Source organism: Trichoderma atroviride, chromosome 5 (assembly GCF_020647795.1).
Source record: "Trichoderma atroviride chromosome 5, complete sequence".
NCBI classification, from domain to species: domain Eukaryota; kingdom Fungi; phylum Ascomycota; class Sordariomycetes; order Hypocreales; family Hypocreaceae; genus Trichoderma; species Trichoderma atroviride.
The window spans coordinates 2,830,031-2,846,918 of NC_089404.1; the positions used below are offsets into that span (position 1 = coordinate 2,830,031).

At 48.9% G+C, this 16,888-nt stretch overlaps 6 protein-coding genes across 6 annotated transcripts; 5 read left to right on the top strand and 1 right to left on the bottom strand.

Moving 5' to 3' along the window:
• Positions 1-301: 301 nt before the first annotated feature.
• Positions 302-571, top strand: TrAtP1_010147 (uncharacterized protein; the record flags this gene model as incomplete). Its single annotated transcript, XM_066114581.1, has 1 exon — positions 302-571. The coding sequence occupies one exon, from the start codon at positions 302-304 to the stop codon at positions 569-571; it is 270 nt and encodes an 89-aa protein (XP_065970677.1).
• A 1,158-nt stretch (positions 572-1,729) lies between these two features.
• Positions 1,730-4,841, top strand: TrAtP1_010148 (uncharacterized protein). The gene is made up of 3 exons (XM_014089914.2): positions 1,730-2,119; positions 2,254-2,729; positions 2,781-4,841. Exons 1-3 carry the CDS (start codon positions 1,835-1,837, stop codon positions 4,483-4,485), a joined length of 2,466 nt encoding a protein of 821 aa, XP_013945389.2. The 5' UTR covers positions 1,730-1,834; the 3' UTR covers positions 4,486-4,841.
• Positions 4,842-4,921: 80 nt separating this feature from the next.
• TrAtP1_010149 (uncharacterized protein) lies at positions 4,922-9,385 on the top strand. The gene is made up of 3 exons (XM_066114582.1): positions 4,922-5,759; positions 5,829-6,816; positions 6,876-9,385. The coding sequence occupies exons 1-3, from the start codon at positions 5,450-5,452 to the stop codon at positions 9,223-9,225; spliced, it is 3,648 nt and encodes a 1,215-aa protein (XP_065970678.1). The 5' UTR covers positions 4,922-5,449; the 3' UTR covers positions 9,226-9,385.
• Positions 9,386-9,754: 369 nt separating this feature from the next.
• Positions 9,755-10,624, top strand: TrAtP1_010150 (uncharacterized protein; the record flags this gene model as incomplete). The annotated part of the gene is made up of 1 exon (XM_066114583.1): positions 9,755-10,624. One exon carries the CDS (start codon positions 9,755-9,757, stop codon positions 10,622-10,624), a length of 870 nt encoding a protein of 289 aa, XP_065970679.1.
• A 1,082-nt stretch (positions 10,625-11,706) lies between these two features.
• On the bottom strand, positions 11,707-12,513 carry TrAtP1_010151 (uncharacterized protein; the record flags this gene model as incomplete). Its single annotated transcript, XM_066114584.1, has 3 exons — positions 11,707-11,867; positions 11,928-12,071; positions 12,477-12,513. 3 exons carry the CDS (start codon positions 12,511-12,513, stop codon positions 11,707-11,709), a joined length of 342 nt encoding a protein of 113 aa, XP_065970680.1.
• A 1,573-nt stretch (positions 12,514-14,086) lies between these two features.
• On the top strand, positions 14,087-16,624 carry TrAtP1_010152 (uncharacterized protein). The gene is made up of 9 exons (XM_066114585.1): positions 14,087-14,166; positions 14,231-14,461; positions 14,537-14,661; positions 14,737-14,962; positions 15,030-15,561; positions 15,618-15,732; positions 15,816-16,080; positions 16,142-16,326; positions 16,379-16,624. The coding sequence occupies exons 1-9, from the start codon at positions 14,163-14,165 to the stop codon at positions 16,475-16,477; spliced, it is 1,782 nt and encodes a 593-aa protein (XP_065970681.1). The 5' UTR covers positions 14,087-14,162; the 3' UTR covers positions 16,478-16,624.
• The last annotated feature ends 264 nt before the right edge of the window (positions 16,625-16,888 follow it).

Genomic DNA, 16,888 nt, shown 5'->3' on the forward strand with positions numbered 1-16,888 from the left:
TCTCAAAACACTGCAATGGGAGTAGAAATACGTACCAATTCTCAGAAATGAGACCAATAATGATATCATCAATCTCGATCAGATTGCTGAAGATCTATCTTTTGTCAAGGATACGTTGGAGAAATTGAAAATATCAGGAGATGTCTCTAGCGACCCCGAACTAGATGATATTCCCGAATTGGAAATTCAAGGATCTCTAAGACCCTTGAGCCGCTTTGAAAAACTGCATAAGTTGGTAATTTTGCAGCAATTCTTGATTGGATTCTCTCCAGATGACGATCTGGGCAGCCTAAAGAATCTGATGCCGAAGAATATCCACCACCTGACAATCACTGATGACATGGCATTGCTGGAGCAAAACATCTTAAGAAACCTCGATCTTTTCATGCTACTTCGGGACTGGTGGACAAATCTTGAGACTCATACACCTTATTTTCATAGTTTGAAGCTACAAATCATGAACTCGGATATGTGGAGCGCCGGGCGAGAACATGACCTTGACGCCCTGTGCGCTCAATTTGGTATCCGGCTTGCATATCGCTTCCAGAAGCCTTTACTAGACTTCGATTAAGATAGCGAATGGACTAGTGAAGGAAAAGATTTAGCCGATGTCCTGCGCCACCTTTATACATATAAGTAAAATCGGCGGCAGCACTTATCGGTTAGTGGCTTGACTCGAACTCCTCCCTCTAGAAAAGCTCGTTACAAGTCTAGTATAACTGAGTTTGTCCTGTCATATTGACGCCACCCGCCGAAGTGATGAGATCGTAGGCCTCTTGTTCGATATCAACAGTGAAATAATTCTATTAGTCTAGGCGACGAGTTCACGGCAGCCCAAAACTTGCGGAGATTAACAGAGTCAATCACATTTATATGTGAAACAAAAATAAAATTAATGAATGACACACGTGGTGGGAAGTTCGAGGTCCCCGTAAGCTCTTTTCTTAAATTCAATGCTTTTCAATTTTTGACTTTCAACACTCCAAACTTCGGGCCACATGTTTGCGTTTCTTCTTTTGTAGTCCACCAACCCGACGCTAAGACGCTCGCCGCCCACACCTGCTCGTAGTGCTGCCGCCGATTTTACTTCCATAAAGATAGCGCAGGGCATTACATGATCTTTCCATAAGCTAGTTTAGTCATATCTGATAATATCTTCCTCGGGAGCAAGCTCTATGTCATCGGTAGTCTCGTATAGTGACTCTATGGCATTTAAGGCAGCAGAAGGCTGGGACCCAATTACAGGACTAGGTACACCAAACTACCCAAAGATGCTGGATGTATTTATAAAGCTACCATAACCATGTGATAGTATTGGTATAAATGAGATGGCGCAAAACAACGCAGATTCCCGCCTCCAATGGAAAGACCGGCTTGAGGGATACAAATACACCATGCGCTACTTGGAGCAAGATGACTTGAAGTAGTTTTCTGCCGGCTTGTGTACCCGAGCAGTGCAAATTTATAAATTTCAGTTCAATAATTGGAGAACTATTGAAAATAAATAATAATAGCTAAATGGCTAGTTGTATCAATACTAAACTAATGTGTCACAAATCTTGCTGGCCATGACGCTGAGTCATAACAAAGTTGCAGCGAACAACATCTCCTATTCTCTCTGGTAGAGAATGTCAGCAGTCTCTTTTTGCCAAGCTCCCTCATCCATGGCCGTAAAATGGTGGGCGGCTCCTCCACCTTTATCCGCTTCTCCGCACCAAGCCGAGCACTTCTCCACTCGCAAGGACATCGCGCTCACTCAACTGTCTCCTGGTCGTCTTTGTCGTCTTAGTCGCCCTTGTCCTGTGGTGGATGATTCTCTTAAAAAAAAAAGGTGATGATGGGCCCCGCGCGACGGGGGCGTCTCTTCGAAGACGACGAGTATGGCGATGACAAGGAGAGCAACGACGCCCGAGTGTTGGACTTTGCCAAGGACGCACTGGTCAAGGCCGCCATGATTGCTGCTGACTTGGCTGCGAGGAACAAAATGTGTGCTGCGGGCTGTCTAGCTGCGAATTTGTTGATTGCGAAGAGCGCCCTAGACGCGGCGGGAGTCCATCAGTTGCCCAAGCTGCAGAGACGGCTGCCAAAGTTGCTGGATGACTTGGAGTATGTTTGCTCGGTAGGTATTTTTCTCAGACAGTCTTTCTCTTCCCACCTGGAGGACTTTTGATCATTGGACCTTGGCAAAGTTGAATGATTGCTGCCGCTACTATCAGAGAACATCATATATAGCTGAGTATTGACATTTACTAGTGGCCCAATCAGCCTAGCGCTCACACGTCTCTCCTCGAAGAACTCAACACCTCGTCCCAGCGCAGAAGCCATGGACAAGCCGAAGAGCAAGCCCGCCAGGGCATCCTTGCATTCTGCCATGCGTCGCAAGACATACGCGACCAGTACCTCAAGAAGCTCCAGCGCTTCGCTGAACTCGTCATGGCCGTGGACGATGACAGCAAAAGCCGCCTCAAGAAAACGACCGATGAGGAAGTGCCGGATGCCTACCCGACGCACGTCAATTCTGCTCTCTTCTCTGTGCTCAAGTCACACTCATTGTGTACGTGTACGTGGAATGGTGGGCCGGGCACAGATGGCAGAGGAAAGCACCATGCCAGACTGAGATTGAACGACAAGATTACCAAAATTGACGGGTGCGTCGCCTTTGATATGCTGTTCGCCGCTACGCCTCTGGTTTCCGATCACTGGCAAGAGCTGCAAATGCGTGTTGCCATGTAAGTTGCATCGTATGATCAAGCAGCCTTCCGTGGCTGAACCACCATCAGGCGCAAGAAAGCCGGAAAAGCAGTACATTATCGCGAAGAGCCTTTGGTGAGCTCACCTGGAGATGCACCCAAATCGGACTTCTCTGAGCGCTCAAGGCTCATCCTGCCAGAACAATTCTGCCGGCTCGTCAAAACACCCATCGGCTCACGTATCTGCTGCCGCGTTCAGGATGAGGAACTTCACCAGCTTTACGATGGGGTTCCATTGAAACAGCAAATCGGGCCAGGGTCAAGCATGTCGCTGCGGGAAATTCTGGCGCAGTGCAAACTGTCGAACCGAATGAAGCTGGTCTTGGCATACATTGTCGCGCGTTCTTTTTGGCAATATTATGACTCGTCGTGGATGGGCTCTGCTTGGTCGAGCGATTCGATTCACTTTTTACGGGAGTCGCCGCTGGATGGGGACGACGACGATGAAAGCGTTGTCAGCGATGGCGGCACGGAGCTATCGAAAACTGATGGCGCTCTGTTTGCCTCACGGCCATGCTTGGCCATTGATTTTAGCGATCAGGGGATGGAAGGGCCCATGGAGTATTGCAACTCTTACTCTGTTGTCTATAGATACCCCAGACTGTTGGCTCTCTGCATCATCCTCCTTGAAATTGCGCAAGGCAGCGGGCTTGTTATGGAAGACAAAGGGTCAATGGAAGGCAACCTGAACGAATCTTGGCATATGACCCGGCGATATACCAGGCGAAGTCGTCTACGCAAGGAATTTGACTTTCCAGACTACCGCAAAGCCATCCTCAGCTGCCTCAATTACAAACCCAACGACGACGAGACTGGTGAAAGTGCTACTTCAAACGTTGAGACAGATGTCTTTGCCCGCAAAGCCATGGTTTATAGTTCCGTCGTGCAGCCGCTCGAACGCCTACTCAAGAATCTCGGCTTCGCAGAGAATCTACACATCATCGATCCCATAGACATGTCACGCTCTCCCGATCGCAATGTCAAACTACCTGCTGCCATCCTAGCGGAAACCTTGACATCATTCAAAGACCAAGGCAACACAAACACACAAGCGTCTGTTCAGTGGCTCGACGATATCTCGTCCATCAACACCTCCATCCGCGAACTCAAGAAAAGCCGAAAGTCAAAAGAACGCGGTCGCCCCGTTCGTATTGCCGTGTTAGACACCGGCTACGACGGAGATGCCATGTTCTTCACATTGAAAGAACGTAAACGCCGCATCAAAGGCTGGAAAGACTACGCCGAGAAAAGCTCGACTCCCGTTGACAGCAGCGGCCATGGCACCCATACTTTGGCGCTCATCATGAAAGTGGCACCCGCCGCGGACATGTATGTTGCTCGCATCGCCAAAGACCGCGCTGGTCTTCAGAACTCGGCCGAGAACATCGCTCAGGCCATCGCTTGGGCTGCCACCGAGGCCGAGGCAGACATCATCTCCATGGCATTTGGCTTCCCTGAGGAGGTCCCGATTATTACCACAGCGCTGCTGACCGCTCAGCTCGCCCGGAACAACAAACTCCTCTTCTTGGCAGCCGCGTCAAATTCCGGTGCAAATCGGCGCGAGGCTTTTCCAGCGGCTCTCGACTCTGTGATATCGATTCGGGAGACCAATCACCACGGAGCATTCAGCGACTCCAACCCCCCCTGTCGATCCTCGCGGTCCCATCGTATTCGGCACCGTTGGGAAAGACGTCCCCTCTGCGTGGCTGAGCAGTGTCGCTGGCGAGGTACCTAAATCAGGGTCGTCTGTTGCCACAGCGGTGGCAGCAGGGTTGATGGCGATGGTGTTGGAGTTTGTCAGCGTGGGGATGAGAGACGAAGAGATGAAGCTACCGGAGGAGATGAGCAGGGCTTGGACTAGGACAGGAATGGTGAATATACTGACACGAATGTCGCATGATTTAGGCAACCGCTCCTACTTCATTTCGCCCTTGAGCTTTTTCTCAGGCAAGGATTTGACCAAGAGCTGGGGTGCCATCTCTGATGCGGTCGTGGGGTGATGTTAGTGTGAGGGAACGATGACCACGAAGGAACTATGAGCATTCAATTACGATGTAATGTAGCAAAATATACCATCTATTTCATATTTTACTAATAGTTGATGCATTTGCGACGGCACTTCCGACACAGGAGGTAAGTGGTAAGGGTAAAGGGGCATTCGGCACTGGTACCCCGTCGGACACAGCTTCATCAGACAAACAATTAAGCATATTAATGAGCAATGCGCCTTTTTACATTTTGTCCTGCGGAGGAATCCTTTGTATTTGTCCCATAGTTAGCCTGGTGGGCAAGAACAGAACGCCGAGGCCCTGTCAGAATGGCAGCTTCTTAGACAAACACCATAGTCTCATGACTGACGCTGGGTCAAATTAGCTGCTGAAAAGTACATGTAGGCTCAGTGGATTAGGCATCCCTTTGTGTTCGCTGGGGACAAAGAGGCTCCCAGACTTCGGCTTCTATAAGTGGTGCTTTGGCTGAGCCTATCAGATCACCAGACGCTTGTGCTCATTCGTGCAACTGTCCATTTAGCCGTGCTCCGCATTTGCCTGCAAAATCGATGGCACGGTAATCCACTTCAGTTTCCGAATCGAATCCACATATCATCAACCGACAACGCGGTGATTCGGGCTGAGCTAAGAGTTGGTAGCTGAGAGTGCCGTATTGATGTGGCCCCGAGGCGAGTGCCTGCGCGCCAAACCATGGATTCATTTGGCGCCAGCTTCTTCCCAGACTCAGCACCAGCTGGCCCCCTGGGCACCAATATCCGCGCTATCGCGTTGCACTGTCGAGCTCTGTTGCGGGAATGCTCGAAGCTACCCAGCTTGAAAGAGGACGAGTGGGCCGAGAACAGGCTTGCTGAATTCAACCTCTGGGCTGCCAACTCGGGAGTCTTTGGCGGCGACCGTGCGTCGTTGGATGCACGGCTGGCACTTCAGCCAGAGGTGATTGGTGTATTTATAAGTCTTCTCACGGTCCTGAATGAGCGCCTGACGCAATGCCAATATTTCGGTACATTTCACATGTTGGATAACTGCCTTAAAGCCGAAGCGTGCAACTGTTTTGCTGACTTGTAGACAGGGAATGGGGATTTCCCTGCTGTGAATGACGAGCGTAAGCCTCAAGATAGTTCCGAAGAGGAGGATGAGGCGGATAAACAAGATGCCGAGCTCGAAGTCGGTGAAAGCGGCGATAAGCCTGAGAGCCCAGAGCATGGACGTTTGGCATCTCCGGAAGACATCCCGAGGGCCTTCTCGCCATGGTCTGACGACTCAGACTCAAGCACCGATTCGGATCAAGATTCACGGGATGCGTGCTCGCCGGTAATAACGAGCTCATCCTTGGATGGCCCAAAGGTTGATGTCGCTCAAGTCATAGATCACCTTGCTCGCCTGACTTTGGCTATTCGAAAAGCTGGTAGCAGTTCGAGAACGCACAAAGCGGACAGGCGATTCAATGCCGACCATCAGCCAGCATTCCGCCGGCATCTCAATGTTGTGGTGCTTGCTAGAGGGATGGAAGCGGGTCGGTCAGACTACGCCATTAACCCGAACAATCTGACTGCCACCCAAGACCGTCTCATCATTGCGAATCTGCGGCGAAGGAACCGGTTTCTCTATGCTCAGCGTCACGCAAGGAAACTGGCTGCAGAAGCAGAGCCCCAGAACGCTCCGCAGGAATATCAGCTCCAAGATGATGTGCCGATTATGATGGAGGACCACGGCGAGCCGGAACCCGAAGAGGATATCATAGCAGAGCTAGAAGAGCAAGCATCCGACCCAGTTGAAACACCTGCTCAAGTGGTAGTAGAAACGGGACTTGAGCCAGTCGTCGAAACACAACCACCAATCTTGTCGGCCACCTCAGCCTCTGGCATGACTCAAGCCATAGATCCTGGGTTGGTTCACAATGTGACGCCCTCACAAGTTGCAAAGACGGAGATTACGACAACATCCGCTAAAATTGCTTACCCAAAGCCACCTGCTATGCCGCTGGGTATGCGTCATTTCAAATGCCCTTGCTGCTGCCAGACCTTGCCTGAGATGTATAGGCAACCATCCCTGTGGAAGTAAGTCCAACGCACGATTCTTCACCTTTGTGTAGGTGAATATTTTAACATGACAGTAGAAAACATCTCATGACTGATATCGCCCCATATACTTGCATCATCGATGACTGCCCTACACCAGATCGACTCTTTGTCACTCGAGCAGAGTGGGACCAACATACGAGAAACGATCACCAAAAATGCTGGCAGTGTTTGCCTTGCACCACTGTGGGCAAGGCGCCGTTGGTGTTTCCATCCGTCGAGGCCTTCATGGAGCATCTTGGCGTGGCTCACTCCGACACAATAAATGAGGAGCAGTATTCCACACTCATCCCCGAATCGGCGATACCGGTCCCTGCCGGGATCAGCTGTTGCCCACTGTGCAACTCCAACGGCCCGGCAGACTCACCTGCGTTGTTGAACCATATAGCAGAGCACTTGCATTCCTTTGCTTTACGCTCTCTGCCCTGGCCTGGACGCGAATCTCTGCACACCAATTTGGACGAGCAGGATGATGATGATGATGATCCCGACGATCTGGACGACGGGGACCATGATGCGTACAACTATTTTCTGCACAATGACTATTTCGATCAGGGCTCCGAGGTCGCGTCCCGCCAGTACAATCTTACCAGTGGCTCAAATCGGGACTCGGACGGATTGCCATCGCTGCACTCGAGCCAGGCTTCTGAACGACCTGCGACGCCATCGGACAAAGGGTCGGAAGTTGCGGATGACGCTAGTCAGACTGCTGATTACGATCCGATGGTTGAGCCTGGAGAGCCACGGCCAGTCATTGAAGCTTCGTACGATGAGTCCAGAGGCACGCCGATAGAGCTCGTGCCGTCGGCAGATTCTCTACCTGAAGTGGTACAAGGCCCGATACGAATGCCCGACTTGGTACGTGGACCGAGAGAAATATACGAACAAGGAGTTTTGATCAATTTGGCTTCGCTTTTAGCACCCATGGCATTTGGTAACTGGCGCCGAGAACTTGGCTATGCTCAAGATATTCTACCTGAAGTGGTAGAGGGCGAGTGGCCACAGAAATGTGCCCAAAGATTTCCCCGCGACACGGATGACCCCGAGGTAACTCGTCTGAGAGAGCTGATGTTGATTTGTATGCAAATAAAATACAAGCGGAAGGCCGAGAAAAAAGGGCCAGACAGTCAGCCTAGCAATCCGTCGCTCCCTTACAGGGCCTATTACTCTCCTCGAGGCTTTCTCGCGAGAGTTGCCGAGCTCGAGGATCAAGGCAACCTGAAAGATGCCATCTTGTGGCAAACAGATGCAGTGAACCATTTTAGAAATGAGCTGGGATTCGCCCATTATTATTTCATCGAGAACGTTGATAAACTGGCGGAAATGCGTTGGGATGCGTGGAATAAGGAAAATGCAGATGCTTTTCTTAGTAAAGAAGTTGAAATTTACATCGACAATGTTGGTACTGGTGATGTCCAAGATCCTGTGTGGATAATTGATGGGGCATACAATCTAGCAACGGTGTGTGCGAAATACAGACTCTCATCCTTGGGCAAGAAGCTATTCAACAGGCTCATCGACGCTTTCGAACAAGAATCCAAACTGCTCGAGGATGGGATTCAACACACCAAAGCAGCTCGAGAAAAGTACTCAGACTTTTTGAAAGACCAGAACCTTTGGGAAGAAGTCGTGGTCATGGAGCGAAATTCGCTCGCGTGCCTCAATGCAGACCCTCATCTTGAGCTTGACATTACCGAGGCACTCAGTCGTCTCGCCCATGCTTTGCGTCAAACACATCAGACGCAAGAGGCGGAGATGATTGACACGAAAATCAAGGCCATAGGACTTTTCGAACAAAAGAGACAGCCTCAACAAATAGAGGCGTTGAGAATGTTGGAGCAGATAAGGCGGGCAGAAATTGAGGCGTGGGGGCCGTGGAACCGCGCCTCCCTATCAACATTAACCTGTCTGTTTCGATTCTACAGATACATGGATCTTTCTGGCGATGCTATCAGTGCTGCTCAGGAGTTGGTTATCTGTAGCCAAAAAATATGGGGTGAGCGTGATTTGGCTTCAATCGGCACCGTCAAGGAATTAACAGACTACTATTCAATTTTATTCGAGTGGGAGAAGGCAGCGCAAGCCAGAGATCTCTATAACTGGCTCAAAGTCAAGGATCCTGATGTGGATCTGGTGAAAGAAACGACGCCTCATCTTGACTTGGGGCCCGAAGATTTAGACGAGCGAGCGCCACGTTTGTACGCACGGCCAAATATGGCGGCAGCAGGATTGCCCATTTCAGAGCTGGTAGACACAACTCTTGACCATGACAATTCTGCTCCTCCCGGCCCAGCAAAAGGGGTATTTGCTTCTGAACGCCGAGGAATGGCAGCCGGCTTCAGTAAAGCATTGCGGCTCTGGCGCAGAGACAAGCCATCAGAACAGTAATGAAATGAAGCATGATTATAAGATGTAAATCAAGGCGCTCTTGTCAATATTAGCCATAGAATCCCTCGTATCTCCTTTTGCGAGGTCAAAGTCAAAGACAGGCTAACCAAGGGTTGATAGATGTATATAATATACAACCTCGTCAGGCTGTTTTGTAACTAAACTACATGTAGTGTCTGGTGCTGTTTGTTTGACCAGCAACTCCCTGGTCGGTGCTTACTACAGCAGAAATCAGTGGGCACAAAAATCGACGTTGAATTAGATGCATATTTGCAAAACCAAACCAGAATCCATATCAAATTCGTTGTGGTTCCGGGCCCGATCTCTGCATTCTTTGTCTGACCACGAGTTAGTTGGTAGCCCCTGTAGTTCTTGTTTTGATTTGGATATACGAACCAAATGGGGGTCGCTCGCTGCCTTGGCGCCCACACCAAATCCTTGCGGCTCAATTGCTTCGTACGGCTGCGCCTAGATTGTGCATTTCACACAACACTCTGCAGGCTCATATGAATCACAATCACCAGAAGAAATGGCTTCTAAGCGTACATATTTCTTAGCGCCCAACCTAGACCATAAGCTGTCATCCAGCCCAATTCAGCTCGGCGTTCTACTAGCAGATGCCTTGAAGCCCACCAAACCGCTCTCCACGCGTCCCTCTCCGCCCGAATTCGACTCAATTGTGCAGACGTCGTACGCCATCTCCTGGACGTCAGGCAACACTGTCAATGCTGGTATACATGCCAAGTTCCTATCCTTTGCCGGCACTTCCATCAATTTTGCCAATAACGCCCATGTCGTCGAGTCCTTTGACATTGACACGCTTGAGACGAGGCGGTTGAAGAGGGAGCCCCAAGACGACGATGAGGACCTCCTAGCTCGCTTGCAGGAGCCGAAAGTGCAGGCCGCCATTCGAGGAGGTCTATACGGAGCACGTCCAATCTACATCATCAGTGGGCTGAAAATCGCGCGTGGTCTATCCGTTCAGCGCGAGGAATCCAAATCTACGCACAGATCTATGGGCGGCACAGTTCCCATCATCGAGGGCATCTCTGTCGGCGCTGGGATGGGCGGAGAGAAGCGATTTGGCACGAGCAGCACATTCAAAGTGGCACCAGAGGAAGACATCATACTTGCGTATCAGGTTCACAAGATCAAGCCAAAGAGCCGCAAAGTGACCAAGGCCTCGGTGAATGTGTACGAAACTAGCTCTGCTTTCTTACATGGCGACGATGAGAATAGTGGTTTCAAGGGCGTCGAGGTCGTGTCTGTGAGCGCGGATTCTCTTCTGAGTGAAGACGAAGACGATGATGATGGTGAGAAAGACGAGGCAGAAGGACAGTATCTGGAGCTTAAGGGTGGCAATGATGGGGAGTATTATGTTTACATGGGTCAATCTTGATGCGTTTTGTCCACAGATGCCATATATTGAGTGTGAATGTGATCCCTATCTTGCTACATATATGGCTTGAGGGGAATTTGAACACTCTTTAGAGAGGTCTCAGAGACTTTAGCCTCATTCATATCTGCTTTCATTCGATAAACTTCCCGTCACCCATGTTCATCAGAGATTCGGCGTAGTGATACATATGTTTGTCTCGGATGTATCGAATCGACATACTTCCACCCTTCCGATATCGCGCAATAGCCTCTTCAAAATCATGCAGAGTCGACCGTAATGGTCGTTTATAGAGGTATCACTAAGCTGCAATAAACCTCTAGTAGTAGATTTGGAACAACTGGCAACCATAATAGCATATCATGCTTTGTGCTTGGCCAAAATTGGAAAAGGTTTCTCCGAATGGATTCGCCTGGTTACCAGTGTCTAAAATCTGATTCTGGCAATTGTAATCGGAGTATGCATGGCAGCGAGTCCATCTAGAAATGGTCCCAGATGCTTGAATAGCATTAAAAGGATAGACAAAACAGTTGCTCGCTCAAGTTGGAACATAGTTAGGATCCGGTCTTTTATTGAGCAAAACGCCCACGACGTCTCCACTTCCAGAAGCAGCAGACCAGAAAAGTGCGCTTGAGAGTTCATCTTCTTCCATCACAACCTCCTCCAATAACAATTGAACAAGCTTCATATCACCTGCTCTAGCAGCTTCCGTAATGGCAAGAGAGCAATTATTCTTAAAAAAAAAAAAAAAGGCTGGCCCCTCTCTAATTCCAGCTGTCCTTCAACCAGGTCGTCCAATCCCAGCGAAACAAAAGTGGGCAATGGCGAGATATAGCTTCTACGTAGTCGGGTGAAGGGATTTGAGAAAACGTAGAAAGGCACTTTCCAAGACGTTAGACCTTTTTATCAGAAAAAAGCCTATGAACAAGTTCATCAGGTTTGAATTTTCCACTGGCTTTGTAGTGCTCGTGCCAGAATCGGACGGCGTATTCGGCCATGCTGGTTCGTTGATGGATGATAACTGTGGCATCGAGCCCCGTCTCCCAAACCCCTTCTTCAAGATTTCCAGTCAAAACTCTGACAGTCTATTCGAGCCAAAAGTAATGCAAACAAGCTTTCGCAATCTGGGCGTGTACAAACGCTGTTGGCTCATCCGTGTTCTCGATTCCGATCTTGGGCAGTTCATAGAACGAAGAGTGGCTGAATCTGATGTTATGGTTTTGGACGATAATCATCCTCCTAAATTCTTTTTCAATGTCATTCATCAACTCTGATGAATTAATACCATCGAGGAACACATCTTCACCTGCACACTCATAAACAACAATCGCCTCAGCCAGCGATTCGGGCGTCCAAGGCTCGGCGGCGTGCTTGATCCAATTGAACACATTCTTCGCTCTCTGACGGCGTTCAGGCTTCAAGGAGGAGATGAAGACATTGATTGTGTTTTCTGCAGTCACAGGCGAGAGTTTAGCGATGACGTTTGTTATCTCGTCTCTGGGTGCACCACGGGCGGAATGGCCAAGCCATGTCAGATTAATGCGTCCCAAATGTGGGAAGTCGTAGCATTTATTGACTTGATTCTCGATTGGCAATTGAAAGCTTGATAATATTAGAGGTGCTATAATGCCTTAAAAATTAAACTAGATACGGAGCTGTGAAGTTGGGATCTGGGTTGGTGTTATGGAGTGCGGGGTAATAGTATAGGTACAGTAAGTAAATATATGAAATACTAAGGGGTCTCCAAAACGACCACAACCCCGTGCTATGTGGAGTAGCACGTGGTTGTGGTCGTTTTGGCCCCCCCCTAGTAAACAAATATGGCTTGAGAATTTCTCAAATAAATAAATATGACCTGTTTGATTTGAGAGTAGCGCTGGATTGTAGCCCATTTTGTAGATGGGGAGACAAGAGAACCCGCCCAAGCGTTATCATTGCGCGAGTTCAATGGGAGCCACAGCGGGGACTTGTAAGCCTGGACCTTCCTAGAAGTAGTTGAAGAATACGCCCTCAGCGAGAAGGTTGGCTACTTATCTTTCTAGTAGTCTATACTGTGGAAGAACTAGGATACCTTGTGTATTGGTATATCACTAGGCAGAGAGAAGTGGTCACTTCAACTTTTGCCAGAGTGGTCTGTTCAACAATTACAGTATGACTACGGTGGCGAATTGGGTCGTGATAGTAAAAGACCGAGATTGGACCCCTGTCTGACTTTATATACGCTTGCGGGTTATCTATTTGCGTACAGTATACCAGAATTAGTCAAGTCCATTATGAGGAATCACCCAAGTACAAACACCTCTCCTATCAAAAATCATGCAATTACGCTTGAATCATAAGTTCTCGCTAGCGTAATATTACATGGGGTACTCCGATGCTAGAGTAACATTTCATGTAAGGCAGCCGATAACCCCAGACCCTTTTTGGATGTCCTCCGCCCTGATTAGGCTGGAGGTCTCACTAGGGCCAACACTTTTAATATAGGTGCTTGACTCGAAACAACAGCACCTCGGGATAAGCGCTGATTTAGGCAATGTCATGTGCGGAACATTCCAAAGTTCTCTGTAAGATACAGAAAATAACTCATCCCAATCGTCACTAGCATTGGAACTTTTTTGGAACTTTTTATTTCGAGTAGGGGTCTAGAATCACGAGTCCCCAGACCGCCGTCTGTCGTGGACTAGTGGGTTAGTCGACCTTCACTAGCGATGACGCGATAACATCTGGAGCTGGTTTTCGGAAGTACATGAATGTACCCTCCAATATCTCCAATATCTCCGGGGGCGTGGCCTGATTTCTTCTTTTCGATCCGGCAAGCATAGACACTGAGGGAGGCGTTTGGCGGTGGTGAAAAGAGGCGGCGCGGTACTCGGGGCAGGGGATATTTTTTTCTAAGCTTCTTTTTTTGGTTTTTTTGGTGGCTGCAAACGGATGAAACCGCAGCATCTAAGCTAAGCGATTACATGTATAACTGGTAGGAAAGTTAGTAGTCGTTAGTAGTCTTTATTCTCCGTGTATTCAACTAAGGGGCTTGCCAAATGTCAGACGTCTGTCTTCAAGCTTAATGGCAACACGCGATGGCATCGGATAGACTCTGTCGGAATTTTATTCACATCCCAGGGCAGCACGGCATCGTAGATATATGCGAATTCATCTCTTCAGCACCGCTCAGTTATACCCAGTGGCATCTATACAGAGTCTTATGTATGCAGTCCTGCTGATGTTACATCTCGTCTTGGTAGGTGGTACTCAGATATACGAGATATACAGAGTCGGTACGATCCATACGACCCCATTCGTTCTCAAGACCGGCCCTAGCTTGGCACTAGTGGCTGCGCTAGAGGCCTGAGGATGGCCACCCCTGGCCTAAGACCTGAAGCTGGAGACATGCTGGTTTACTGCAGATAACAACCACCCATGTATTTGCATTAAGGTATACAAAAGAATGGAATCGCCCACGGTAGCAGCAAGAGTAAATCTGATTGTATTCGACTTTCTTTCCTTCTTTTTTTCTTCTAGAGGGTAGGAAACAAAAACAGCCATGGGTATGTGCCATGTATGATGCCAACCTCAACTATATAAGTGATGCCTAACACAAGGTCTATCTAGCGGAGGTTGCGAAGCACGAGACCGCTGTCATCGTTCCCAGCGAGAAGGAAGGTCTCGAAGACTCTCCCGCCGATTTCACCCACGGGCAGAGCGTCGCCATTCTCAATCAGGATTACGAGGGAAAACCCACTGACGAGGAATTTGCTACTCTGCGTCGTGTCCCTGGCAAGATTCCAACAGTCGCTTACCTCCTCTGTGCTGTTGAGTTCTGCGAGAGAGCCTCTTACTATGGTACGCTTGCCTACTAGTCGGATTTAACGGCGTCAATTGGTATGGATGGAGCATTAATACTGATGCTTTCCTTAGGATGCGCCCAGATTTGGACAAACTACATCAACCGACCTCTGCCCAAGGGTGGCAATGGTTATGGTTCCCCTGCACCTGGAAGTCAGGCTACTCAAGGCGCCTTGGGCCTGGGCGAGCAAATAGCCGTAAGACCTCGCTCCTCTCCCGTCAACTTTGAGCCTTTGTTGTGTGTCTCGCATGCTAATTTGTATCAAACACAGAATGCTACTTCACAGTCTTTCAGCTTGTTGGCTTACTGCCTTCCCCTTGTTGTCGGTTATCTTGCCGACACGAGATTCGGTCGCTTCCCAATGATCTTCTGGGGTGTCATCATTTGTGGTGTCGGCCATGTTCTTATTGTCGCAGGTGGTGCCAAGACACTGATCGACGATGGAACTGCCAAGATTCCCTTCTTTATTGGCGTGTACATCCTCGCTATTGGAGCCGGTACGTCGTAGCCCGAGTACTTGAACCCGTTCTGATTGCGGCACCTGGTTAACTCTTTTCCTCACAGCCATGTTTAAACCAAATGTCACACCCCTCCTGCTGGACCAGATGAAATCGCATGTACCAAAAGTCAAGACTCTCAAATCTGGCGAACGAGTAATCGAAGACCCTGAACATAGCGCTGAGAGAGTCATGTTGTGGTTCTATCTCCTCATCAACATTGGCGGTTTCATGTCCACAGCGACATCGTACTCGGCAAGATACGTAGGCTGGTGGTTGGCTTTCTTGCTCCCTCTCATCCTCTATCTTCCCCTGCCCCTTCTCCTTATCTGGCTCAAGCCCCGTCTCGTTTTGCACAAGCCTGGCGGCTCTGATCTACCAAATGTTATCCGAGTCATCGGTCACTGTTTGGCGAACGGCGGCATATTCAGAATTGGTCGTAAAGGATGGTGGGACAACGCCATACCGTCTGTTAGACTTGAGAAGGGATTGTCTCCCGAAACCCATTACAGTGATCAATTCGTCGGGGACGTACAGCGAACTATGCAGGCAACGGGAATGTTCTGCTTTTTCCCTGTTCAGTTCTGGAATGACAACGGGTACGGTTGACTACTTTCTACTTATCACTCTAACTGTGCTAACCTGGTGGATGTAGTATCGGAAGCGCAGCTAACTTTTTGGGCACTATGCTCACGGGCAACGGTGTCCCTAACGATGTCATTGGCAACTTCAACTCCCTTAGCATTATTGTACTAGGGCCAATCCTCAATGTAAGTTACTCCGTGTCAAGGCTGCGGTCTCGTTTGCCTTTTCCATTTATAAATGAGGAATCTGCTGACCAGAATCCTTACAGTACGGACTGTACCCCTTTTTGCGCAAGTCTAAAATTCATTATGGCCCTGTTGCCCGTATCACGACTGGCTTCTTCCTCAGTACACTTGCCGGCATTGGCTATGCTGTGCTAACTTACAAAGCCTACCAGACCTCGCCCTGCGGCTGGTATGGCTCTTCCGACCCGAGATGTGTGGATAATGGATTGGTCTCGCCCATCTCTCTGTGGTGGGAGGCTATCCCATACGCTCTCGGTGGATTTTCCGAGCTGTTCATTAACGTTCCGGGTACGTTCAAAACTTAATATGTCATGTCCTTAGGGGTACTAATGCATCTGTATATATATAGCCTACGGTATCGCTTATTCTCGTGCTCCAGCCAACATGAGAGGCTTGGTGTCAGCCATCAACCTCTTCAACACTGGCTTTGCATACATCATCAACCTGGCTACCACAGCTGCGATTGTGGATCCTTACCTTGTCTGGGATTTCGGTGGCCCTGCTATCGTAGGCGGAGTTGTTACAGTTGGCTTTGTATGTTTGAAGCCCCTTGTGTTAAATCAGACAAATACTGACTTTATTCTAGTGGTTTATCTTTCGCCATATTGACAAGGAAGAATTCGTCCTGTCAACGACAAAGACTAGCGAGGCTGAGGAAACTGAGACTGACGAGCATACTGCGTAATCTATTAGCTTGACAACTTGGCAATGCGGTAATAGGCGCCTCCAGGAGAAAATTTAATAGAAGTAAAACCAGCAATTATAAATATCCTTTTATAAAATTATAATAAGAAGTAGTTAAGCAGGTAGCTAATAGTATTTTATTCAAACTAAAGCTTAAAGATACGATTGCGATTACGAACCAGTTCATTGACAGTGTTGCCACTGACGTAACCGACACTCTACCAGGGCAAACTTGCCTGCTGCATTCGCGCTTGCCCAGCATTCTCGTGGCCAGGTGTGGATCACACATTATGTGAAACACCGTACAAGCAAACGGTAGTCTATTGGGCGTCTAGAATGGATACTCGCGAGATGTGCGGCAGAGATGTCACAATCTGACACGTCGTCTAGTGCTTCGGATCGCATTGTTACT